The sequence below is a fragment of the Habropoda laboriosa genome, unplaced genomic scaffold (assembly GCF_001263275.1).
Source record: "Habropoda laboriosa isolate 0110345459 unplaced genomic scaffold, ASM126327v1 scaffold70, whole genome shotgun sequence".
NCBI classification, from domain to species: domain Eukaryota; kingdom Metazoa; phylum Arthropoda; class Insecta; order Hymenoptera; family Apidae; genus Habropoda; species Habropoda laboriosa.
Window position 1 is genome coordinate 875,417 of NW_017100198.1, and position 12,143 is coordinate 887,559.

At 39.6% G+C, this 12,143-nt stretch overlaps 1 protein-coding gene across 1 annotated transcript in view; it reads right to left on the reverse strand.

Moving 5' to 3' along the window:
- Window positions 1–12,143, reverse strand: part of LOC108570348 (teneurin-m) — a 73,888-nt gene that overhangs the window by 24,811 nt on the left and 36,934 nt on the right. Inside the window, exon 2 of the mRNA XM_017932189.1 lies at window positions 7,562–7,744. Within this exon, the coding sequence (XP_017787678.1) occupies window positions 7,562–7,744 (183 nt within the window). The remainder of the gene's footprint in view (window positions 1–7,561; window positions 7,745–12,143) is intronic.

Consider the following 12,143-nt stretch of genomic DNA (forward strand, 5'->3'; position numbering starts at 1 on the left):
CTATTCTTGGGGAGCTTTTAGCCTTAATCTTACTCGAGTTTCCATACATTTTTTTAGTAACATCGAGTGAATAAGAAGAGAGAGAAGAAAATAGTGTTTGAAGTATTTTAGGCTAATTCAAAGTGGAATTAGGTATCTAGCAAGAGGAATTTGATATGAGCGAAGTATAATCGTTAGTATTCACTTGTAAAGCGAGATTTTAGCGTATGGCAGTTAGATGTATACAGGGTGTCCCAAATGTTTCCGATCAAACTTTGTCAGTGCGTTCTATGAGTATAAGTATGACAAAAGTGTTATACAAACATAGGTCGTTAGAAGCTTTGTTAAAAAGTTATAGCAATAATACGAAATAGAAAGAGATACTGGGACACCCTGTATACACGTACATTGTCATTTACAAGTATTAGGACACCCGTTGTGTATGTACAGAAAGTATTATACGATTTAAATTACATTTCTTCGACAAAGTTAGTGTCTTATATCAGTATACAAATGTACAGGGTGTTCACCTTATTAATTTCCAGCGTTTTTCTCACAAGAGGGAAGATTTGTGAGAAAAATAGAAGAGGACAAAGTTTAACTACTTTTCAATACAATTGCTCGAATAGATTTTTTAAATGCGCAATGGTTTTCGCGTAACGACGATACCACGAATTTGTTCAAATTCACAACTATAATTGTTTTTTAAAATAGATATTTAGATATGTTATCGTATACACTCGTTGCACTACGAGATTCCGGACTGGATCATTTTCTTCAGGATCTCAATAATTGCAACGACTGTTCAAGCTCACTTTACCTTTATATTTCAAAGATATTTCACATTTTTTTTATCGCTACTTAAAACAATTCGTCACATATTACTTTCAACAAGTAATTTCCTACGAATACTTCATTAAGCTTATGAAATCATTGAAACAACAGGCGACAAATCTACAAATCGTACCGCCACTGATCGACCATCAAAACGAGACCTTTAATTACTCCACGAAATCGGTAATAACTCTGCCTATTTCAAAGTGCATATTAACCGTTTAATAATCGACCGAAGCAAAGTTCTCGATTCTTGCGTGAAAGCAAATAATTCGAACTGTTCACCGTGATACTCCGTCATTCCGACAATTTAATGGTACCCCTCGTTTCACGCTAAACGTATTCATCACAGATTTCTAATTACCCAAGGTACACATAATTCGGGAGGACACGGATCGTAGGTAGAGCTGGTGGCGGAGAAGAAAAAAAATGAATTAAGCAAACGTCGATAGTTTTTCTTTTTCTATGTTTCCAGTCGTTCCACGTTATGACGGGTAGAGTGTTGCAGGTTTTGCGATGCCAGACGCGACGCCCTTTTCTTTTCACCGTGTTCCCCAATCCACACGAAGACGGAGGAAAAAGAGGAAGAAGCGAGACGGTGAACGAGGCCCGTGTTGAATCGATAAGTACATGATTCATCGTGGTTTCGGTTTGAATTTCAAGCGACCAGACCGCAACGTGCATAAGGAAAACTGAACACCTTGGAAACACCGCAAGATCGACGCCGTGTAATCGATGGCGGTTTTCCTGCCGGCCCACTCATCGATCCGGACTTTCTTTCTAAAGGGTAATTGAAAACGGTGCTATATAATGAATACTGATACCGGAGGAATAATTGCTTTTAAATATTTGCCTTTTCTTGTCACGTTTTATTTTCTACGCTTGCAGCAGTGAATAGAATTATTTCAAGTGAATTTATGTAGTTGTAATTTATTTTCTCTTTTCTTTTTATTTAGTTTTCCTTAAGTGGAGTGTAATTTTACTGGGAGCCTGGACTTCCTTTTTCGGGACAGTTCTAAGAAATTTGGAGTGGAATTATCTGCCTAAATTCAACAGTTTGATTCTGGACATGATTCGTAAGGGGAAAATTTTTGAAACACAAGCAGAGTAAAATTCACATCTTGTAAAAATTTCACGTTGCTAATATTAATGAGTTAATTGTTAATTTACCATTGCTACTTTCTCTTGGTTTTAGTTATTTTTATGAAAGCTGTTTTTTCATCTAATCAGTATTATTTTGTTGTCGAAAGTGTACAAATAGTAGTATTATAATAACAGAAATAAATAAATGTTAACAGTGTGTTCATTTTGTTTTGAAACGTGCCTTCTGCTATCCAAACTCCTGCCACAAATAATTAACCCTTAATTGCTAACCTTCTCTTCAGACTAAATTGATAATGTATTTCCATTCTGTTATCGTCAAGTATTTCTATTCACGCTTTCACTATCTCAAATGTGTTAATATAAAACAGTCGAAAGGTTACAAAGATATTTTTTCTTATTAATCGTGCAGAAAAATTAAGAAACAGTGAAAACGATAATCGAAGACCAAATGACTTTTTCCAAAAAATTATTCATCTCAGTTTCCTCAATGCTCAGAAGCAAAGACTCTCAAAGTAAATTAGCGAAAGTATTTCCCCAATAAATTCTCTAACGAACGAAACACCACGGTGCGAAGTTGTTTCTCGAGCGTCAACGAGGTGCACGCAACTAAATCATATTGGACTGGTCCGTCGTTAAAAGCAATTCTGACACGCCAACCATAGACGCATCCCTTTTTATTCAGCCCCTCGCATTAAACGCCGTCTCGTGCGGCCGATAACCGTGGCAAAAGATACAAAAGGAGAAGCTCGGGATCGCTGTAATCACGGATATCTGCCTAAATGCCATAATCATCGGATTTTGGGGCCGAACAGCCAGCAACACCTGCAATTAACGGCATGGGGCCTGTTTTAGCTGGCCTTCATCTTCCCACGCTCCGATTTCGTGCTCACCAGGTACATGAAGCGTAGGGTGAAGGGTGAAACAAGCGAATTCTCTCGTCATGGCAAGACAAAGGGCTGCGAGAGCATCAGAGGGCGATCCTTTTACCTGTTTCCATAAAAAATCACTGGGGGATGGAGGATCCTGCGGTTTCCAGCGGAAGAACATCAATGTGTTCATTTCGAGAGATCATTATGGGTTTGGATTGGTTATGAGAGGCTCCTGCAACGTGAATCGGATTTCTTTCTCCATGAAAAATGTATAAGGAGTGGTAAAAAAAAAAATAGGAATGCATTGATTAGATAATCATGATAGAGAATGACCATGCAAAATGAAAGCATTAAATTCAAATTTATTATAAATTCTTTGAATTTTTTTAAATTCTAATTTTATAACATTGACACGAAATTGAGTTTGAAAATAAGTTTTGTCGTAAGTCATTAGGTTTTTCTTAAATAAATCTCTCTATCTGTGCACTCGCGACTGAAACGCGTAGAAAACTTATTTTTATTCCTTTCGTCTCCTCTAGGAGATACGTAGAATAACGGCTCGGTAGCGTTTCAATTATTGCAGATATAACTAATGTCCGATATTAGGTGCCGTCCGGCGTTAAGGGAACTCCCCCTATACGTCCTTTCGTATAAATCGCCATTGCAAGAAAACCATTGGAAATGTAAAAAATCTATTCGCACCATTGTATTGTGTGTAAAAAATAATAAAACTTTGTCCTCTTTCATTTCTCTCGTAAATCTACCACTTAGGAGAATTAATAGAGTGAACACCCTGCATATTTTTACTGATATAATTTAAATCATGTAATACTTTCTGTACGAATATAATGCGTGTCGTAATACTCAAACGGAAGTGTACCTGATCACGTATCTTCAAAAATGCAACTGCGAATTGAAAATGGGTAACGTACAACTATCAACTGTATAATAAGAACAAATTTCTTCGTCACATGAAAAATTAGTAAGAAGAAAATAATCATTCAGACGCATCCCTGTGAAACACTGTATATACAACCTACACACCAAGTACACGATTCACCACCTAACCGTTCGAAGACATGAATAACCATAGAATTTCCCAAACGCGGTAGATTCCAGGAACGAAACCTAGAAGAGAGCAACGTGAACAGGAGCAACAAAGCTCAGGAAAGATTGGTGGCAGTGTCGATGACCAGACGGTACGAAGAAAAAGGAAGGAAGAGTAGAAGGAGGAGGTGAAGATCGACCTTAGGTGAAGTCTGAAGTATTCTGCGGAAGGTCATAAGCGTCAGCCAATGTCATAACCGAGGGTCAATAAGTCGAGAGATCATAAATCACCGCCCGAACCGTCCCACGCTTTTGAAACAGCTTTGAAGTGCCTTGCAAGGTACCCGCGTAAAAAGGAACGTCAAGTATACAGATGGCCGGCAGAGTCGGTTTCTGGCGCCTGGACAGGCTCCGGGAGGACCGTGGAAAATTTCGTGTCCTCCGTCAGTGAGAAAACCAAAAGAAGAAAAGAGGAACTCTCGTCCGACGCCGCGTCTTCTACGGGACACTTGTATCGGTCGCTTTTCCACCAGAAGCACTCGAAACGTCAAGAAGCTTGGGTTTCGCCGTTGTTTTACCTGCAGTCGATACTCATGCAGCTAAAGCATCTCGAAAACCTTGTTCCACGGCGTGCTTTTCTTCTCTCGAGTGCATTCACTACCCGGCACGAGCATGCTCGTACCATCCAGACGCGGCATTTCACGGGTTATCGTCCCTGGTAGATTCGAGAGCTTAGGTAGGGCTTTCAGGGACTACGTTTTGTGCATTTCGGCGGGTAGTTTTTCGGTTATCAACTTTTCCGTTCGATGGAAGTTACGGGGGATGCTCGAGGTATGGTCGATGTTCTGGGAATACAACGTGGAAAATTTAAGTAAATGCCAAGGTTAGCACACGTTGCTTTTGTAACGTAGACTGGTAGTTGTTGTAGAAGGTACGTTTAACCGAATAGTCTATTTATGTAACGTAGGTGGACAGTCGGAGCCTGTTGGAATGTACGAGTATTAACCCTTTGCCTTGTAACGAGTTAGATTCGTGATACAGAAACAGTTATATTAGTAGTAGAAATTAATTTTCATTCTAACTTTCGTTTTAATTTATAAGACTGAGGATTACCAAATTTAATTAATCTTACCTAGCACAGTACTAAAATAGCAGACGTTTAGATGTATAGTCAGCAAAAAAAAAATCAGAAGTCAAGGGGTTAACATACGAGTTTGGTATGCTGTAGTTTACTTTTAGGATAAATTTAAAAAAGAATTATTTAAATATGTTTCCCTTACTTCCGAAAATTTTTTAATACTTTTCACTTAGAGGACTGTAATTCAGTTGATACAATAGAAGAAATTTTGTTAAAATATTTTTGGACAAAGGCACAAATGAATAATATTTTGTTTATTGAATTAAAAAGCAAGAAAATTAATCACAAAACAATTCATAATATTTTTACAATTTTTCATCCATACAATTGAGCAAGAAAATCGATCCTCAATGCGTTATTATCTATGCATAAGGCTAAGGATAATAGAAAATTACGGTGAAAAAATCACAAGGCAACTTCGCCTTCCAAGAAAAAAAGGTCTTCAAGCTTCTCAAATTTAACGATCGATAACATTCACGAAGAACACGAGCAGTAACTCCGAGAAGAGCATAAAGGAATCAAAGACGGCTATTTTCTGGTCTACGTTAGAAAAGTCCGCTTACTTAAGTGCCCATTATCGATCCCAGAATTTCCACAGGAAACAGAGCCTGCCTGTTCGCCTAAGATAAACTAAAGAGTCTTTCGGCCAGGATATTTCGATAAATAATCGAGGTTAAATCCTTACGGAAAGTGTCGGAACTCTTCTTTGTACGTACGTATACACCGTCGAATATTTTTGGAGCCACACTTCGGTGTTCTGTGCCAACCGATAAGACAGCGAAGCCAGAAGGAGATGCGATCTTGGAAAATTATCGCACCTCCGCCCACCATTGGTTACCACTGATTACAGCGTGTACAACCCTTGTCAGAGAACGTCACTCACTTCCCCCTATCTTTTTCTTGGCTAAGCCTTCTTATTACGGCCCTTGACGAAGCACTGTCCGCGTTATCGACAGACACACCTACTCCAAACATCGACGTCTTTTCTTTACCAAGAATCGTTTTTCCTTTCACACTCACTTTCGTCAAACGTCTCGAAACCCACCACTTTGTCTATCGATTCACATTTTTCTCGGGAACGTTCTGTATCTCGATCCTCCCGGTTTGTCGGGTAAATAATCGATCTCTAGATAAACGGACCGGCGAACTTTACATAGATAGAGGTTTTTCCAGGATCTCGAAAGCCAACTTTCCCAGGACCGATATCGGTGCTCGAGTATTTGAGAAACAAATATCTAGAGTGCAAGATTGACCGCTTAAGACAAGACAGCAGATAAGGATTTCGTCTGATATACGGAGAACTCGACTTCGAGCTAGGCAAACTATCCGCGGTTTTGCGTTCTCGTGTTTGAGGGAAGATACGTCGCGGCAAACAGAGTTGTTAAGTTTAAATGTGTTGTCTTTCGGGATTTGCAAGGATACTTAACGCTAAAATGTTGGAAGACGATTTCGTGAATTTTTCATTCAGAAAGGGTTCCTTTACTAAACAAGCAAGAATATTTAAGGGTGAACAGATGATTCGCTGAATTTTTTATTGAAAAAGTCTTTGCTATGCAAAAATCCCTCTCTCTCATACTGAATTATTAACCATCTGGAAAATGGCAAAATGGTCACTATTACGTAATAGCATTTATAACTAATTGAACTTGTAAAAAAACGCTCGTTCTATTAATCAGTCGCAGATAATCGCCATCAGCTACCTTCCATAACGAACGAATCGACCATTATCACAAATTATCACAATTAACAAGAATTTTTCATTCTCAGAAGCATCACTTTGCTATAGAACAGATACTTGAAACTCAAACCCTTCGCTGCGGCAGATTTTAGCAAGTAACGTCAGTGGCAGTTGCTAAATTTTGAATTACAGCTGCAAAGTTTGTTGTCTTGGCCGTATCGTTTCAAAATTCGGTTTATTAAATTAAAATGTAAGCGTGTAAAGGGTAAAATTAAGGTGGAAATGTACCAAAAAGTTCGAACAGTATACAGTGCAGTGCCGTTCAGTTATTGCCCGTACGGGCAGCGTATTAGCTTTCCCCGGGCGTAAACAAATCGGCGGGCAACAAGCCACACCTTCTGTATGTAGTAATTATCGCCCATCTTAAGAAGGACAATTATCTTTCGAAAAAATGTAACCAAGTGTCTTTCCCCCATTCCGCTTTAACGTACGTGACATCACCAGCCCGCGACTTCGCCCTCAGCTTTGCCCGCGGGCATCGGCGGGCGCCCTTGCCCGCCAGAAGCCCCGCTGCACAGTACTAGCATACTGAGACCAAAATTTTCAACACGCCTGTATGCGCCAATAGCAATGAAAGGGTTAAAAGCTTCGAGCATGTAACATTCGATGCAAGGTAACCTACGAGTAATCCTACGAGTCACGATGCAGTGTTCGCGATACCATCGAGAACGGCTCAGACTTTCGCTAGCCAGCGATTCGTTAATAAGCTCAAACAGTTATCGAGCTGATCGAGCGGAGGAACACGGGACCTGAAGGTGGTAGTGGAACTTCACCTCTTTCCAACGTCTTCTACGTGACCCCTTTATTCAGCCTGTCTAAATCAGACCACAAGCAACCCTGAATACTACTCACTTGGTATACTGTAGAAGCCGCCGGATGAGGTGCGTACGAGGCAGGACGGCTGGAGGTCGGGATCACGCTCGTGATCGCTGGCTGCGTGACTTCCTGGCAATCTTCCGTTGACGCGACTCATTGTAGGATTACGGGGTGGCACATCGGGCGGGCCCCGTGGCGCCGAATTATCCAACAAACACCCTGTAACAAGCAACGAAGGGATTTGCGTTAATTGGACGCTTCGATGGGTCAGCAGATTATTTTTACTCTTTTTTTTTTTTATTTCAGTTTATCCTTCGTTTCCATAGGCTGCATGGACGTTGAATTTATCACTGATACGGATCACACTTTTTTTTGTGTGGAAAATTGAGAGTCTGCTTGGTTTACTCGATGCTATACAGGGTGATTCGCGTAACTCGTCCACCTCGAATAATTTTTCAAGTATGTATTCTACAGAAAAGTGTTTTCTGTAGAATTTGCACGGTATCGAAGGGTTCTTTCTATTAAATATTGAATTTTTTTAACGGTACGCGTAACATTTCGCATCAGAATTTAAGAGAGAAGTGAATTTTCTATAAGAAAATTATGAAATAATAATAACTTATATGAAATTATAAATTATTTGAATTTTATATACATTGTACAATTATTGCAGAGAAAAATTTCAATCGAAAAGTGGGAATTCTGTTTAACGTCGTATTCGAAGTTTCAAGAGCAACTCTGTTCGAGCCTTGTAATTTCAGATTCTCGAGTTAATTTACGACGCAGAAAATCTACCAAGTAAAACTGCAATATTTCTTTCCTCGAATAATTCTTTAATCGATGCAAAAGGGGCAATGACACGCTCATGGTGTCTTAAGGTCTTCATGAATATTTACGTCGACGGTAATTTGAATACAGTCATACGCATACTTCGTTTACATTCACCTAACTTTCTACCCAGATACAGGATACGAAACATTTTTTGCAGATACGTACATACGTTGTATCATTTATAGGGTTTCTGTAGAATTAAGTAACAATTCCCAACACTCAACACCGTCGGAGTCTTAACCCTTTCATTGCTATTGACGTCTATTCACGTCTTCACACTGTACTGTTCGCGCTTTTTGGCGCATTTCCACCTTAATTTCATCCTTCGTGCACTGTCATTCCTTTCGATGAAACAAATTTTCAACCGATACGGCCAAAACGAAAGATTGAACGTCTATCGTCTGCCACGTGCGTTAAAGGGTTAAAAGCACGTAACACCTATTGTCAGCTGGCGACGTACAATAATCGACGTTTCGTCAATTATGCCGATATTAACAATATCAAGGTGAAATAACGTTGCGGTCTATATTACCCAAGCTAGGCCAGGTCTTCTTTGAGTGGCTGAATGGCGAACAAGGGCTACGCGTAATCCTGAACAGGTGGCCAGGCGGTTTTCACCGAGGCAAAAGGGTTGAGCCGATCTCGCGATTAGGCACGTTTCACACGGCCAGGCTTTCGCCACTGGTACAGGGATTACACGACGAGGGGGAGTGACCTAGAATCGCGGACGTTCTTCTGTGCGCAACGGTGCGAAATGAAAATTTTTGAAGGCAGCTCTACCTTTGTCACGATACCCTGTGCCAGCTATAACAATGTCACCGTTCGGTTTTTTCTCTGTTCCCCCTTTTTTTTCCAAAAAGCGCACACCCATAACGGAAGATGTATTAGCTTTTTTCCGCAAGCCGCAGCATCGAAAGTCTTTGTTGAATTCCTGTTCCAATTTTTCGCGCATCGATTCACGGCCCCGAGGAAGTAATATAACGGATTGATGTTTTCGAACCTGGACGAATGTGAATCGTTTGTCGTGGCAATGGTTTATGCGATGGAATACCTCGAACGAAGATTTTTCTGTAAGTGATTGTAATGTATTAACTGGGGAAGGTGTTAGGTTGTTGCAGATGAAACGTGACCGAGGTGTTAATAGAACTTTTTCGACGTGTGTAGTTTTAGTGAAAATACATTTGTTAATCGAAATATGTGTTACTATATTTACTTTACTTCACTTGCTTTCTACTTTCTTAAAAAAAATAAATTTAGCAACAACTGATCGAAAAGTGATCGGTGGTTGCATTAAGGTGACGATATATCAGTAAAAATATACACTGTCGTCCGAAAGAATTTTCAGAATAAAGTCAGGAATTTAAGAAACTCTCGATGAATTTTTTATTACCTAAATTTACCAAGTAGAAGGAAATTGCTATTGATAACTGCGCCATTTATTGCAAATCGATAAAAAATTGGTAGCAGATTGGAGTAGATTAATAAACGGTTCCAAAATTTTGGCCGGTAATAGCAATGTACTTACACTACCGGCCAAAAGTTTGGAATCATCTCCCAGTTTTCATCGATACTATTGGTAGCAGATTGGAGTAGATTAATAAACGGTTCCAAAATTTTGGCCGGTAATAGCAATGTACTTACACTACCGGCCAAAAGTTTGGAATCATCTCCCAGTTTTCAGCAATACTGAATCTGCTACTAATATTTTATAGACTTGAAGTTTATCTCAACTCTACGTTCATTAATTTATCTCATATCGATTGATTTGAGTGATAAAAAATTCCAAAAGCTACTGAATTCTTTCTGGAAATTTTTGTGTAAATTGCAATGCACAGTGATTTCAAACTTTTGGCTGGTAGTTTAAACTACGAGATTGCAACCTGAATAATTTTTTATCATTCTCAATAATTTTGCAATGACTGTTTTGATTTAGTTCTCATTCTAATCCATACTTGCGAACGACAGTGCACGTGAAACATTTACAAAAGTTTCATACTTAATACTTTGTTACAATACACACAGTGTCTCATAATACACGAACAATATGTACAACGATCATAGTTTGCAGTTTCGTGGAATGCAATGTTAATAGCGAATAGAAGCATACATCTAACTTAGCACGTTTAGAAGTTTTATTTCAGAAATGAACAGGAATTACCATTGAACTACGGAACCTAGTATAACATTTCGTTCCCTGTTCAACCAATGATGAACAAACCACGTTACATATTGAACCTACGTTTCCCTGACCCAGCAACCTCCCTACGAATCGACGAATTAACACAGTTCCTGAGCAAAGCTTCCGGGGTACTTAGGTTCCATCTCCTCTGGAATTCGTGCGCCATCAAGAATTTAAGAAGGACCATTACCACGTTATCCCGTATCGAATCCGTGGCTCCATAAATTTCGTTTCGCGAAAAAGCCGAACAGAGGAGAGGAGCGCAGAGCACAAGGCTCATTTTTAGATTTCCTCCAAGTCGATACTAGGAAAGTGGAGCAGCCGTTGGAATCCTTAAGTCGATTATAAGCCCCGCTCTCGGATTCGGAGCACTTCGTCGGGTCTTTCTCATTCATTGTATCGAGAGCACAATCTGAAATGCCTAGCAGATCCTACTCCCTGTTGGATAGGATAGGGTGACCACCACCGCTATCGCCGTCTCTCATCGAAACTCGAGCCGTGCTCTTTTTACGTTCTCTATTAGCCAATGAATCAGAAGAGCTCCTTTCGAGCCCTTTTTCTTTTTTTACGCCTTATCCTTTTGACATTCGACGAACTGTCACGAAACAGGAAGCGAGGACCTTAACGAATAAAGAACAGGGCGAGATCGAGGAGAGATCTGAGATTCAGCGAGATGAAAAGAACGAAGAAACGTGAGGAAAATTAGGGGAGTAAAATATTAGACGTACCGATGAGTAATTCACTGCTTCATTTCGGAAGAAATGAGAAGTTCGTTGGAGATAAAGGGGTTAGGCCACCTCTGAGCTAGGAAAAAATCGAGTTTGATAGTTTATAGTTTTAAAAATATAATTCGCATAGTTTCGATGAAAATTTTAGGGAAAAAATGCAATTCTTTCTTCATATGCTCCCCAATTCTGTGAAACTTAATATTTCCCAAAAAATCCTACGAACTTTTTCAGTAATTTGCACGCAGATGCCTATTTTAAAAATTTGTTATATTTTGTTGTAAATTAAACCATGTGACAGCAGAAGACACCAGTATGAGGGCGTGAGGTTCAGTGATATGGCTTTAGCGCCGCCATTTTGTCAAGAAATTAAACGAAAAAAATATTTTTATATTGTTCAAGGGTGATATAATAAAGCCCTTATGAAAAGTTTTCGATTAAGTCAATTACTTCCTCAAAAAAAAAAAAATGCCAAAGTTAGGTATCATTTTAACTCATCGACAAATTTCATAGCCAGCATCATAATACACTGTTTGCATTTCATCATTTGTTCGATACACTTTGTCACTGTAATCTTAAGCAAGTTTTGAGATTCATATTTCAGGTGCGTACTGTCATTAACAAGCGAGAAAATATGGTCGCCGAACGGTACACTTAATAGGAAAAGAAAAGGCAAGAAGAAGGGAAAAGTTTCACTCGACGACAAAGACTTTCCCAATCTCCGTCTAATCGCTCGTCTCTCCCGTTTCTTCTTTTCTCTCCCACCTCGGCTCGTAGGGAATTTCGATTCGTGCTCCGTTTGCGCGACCTCACCCACCGCCTCGACGCTTCAGCCAAGAGCACTCGACCCTTTTACGAGCGAACTTTCTCAGTTTCGACATTC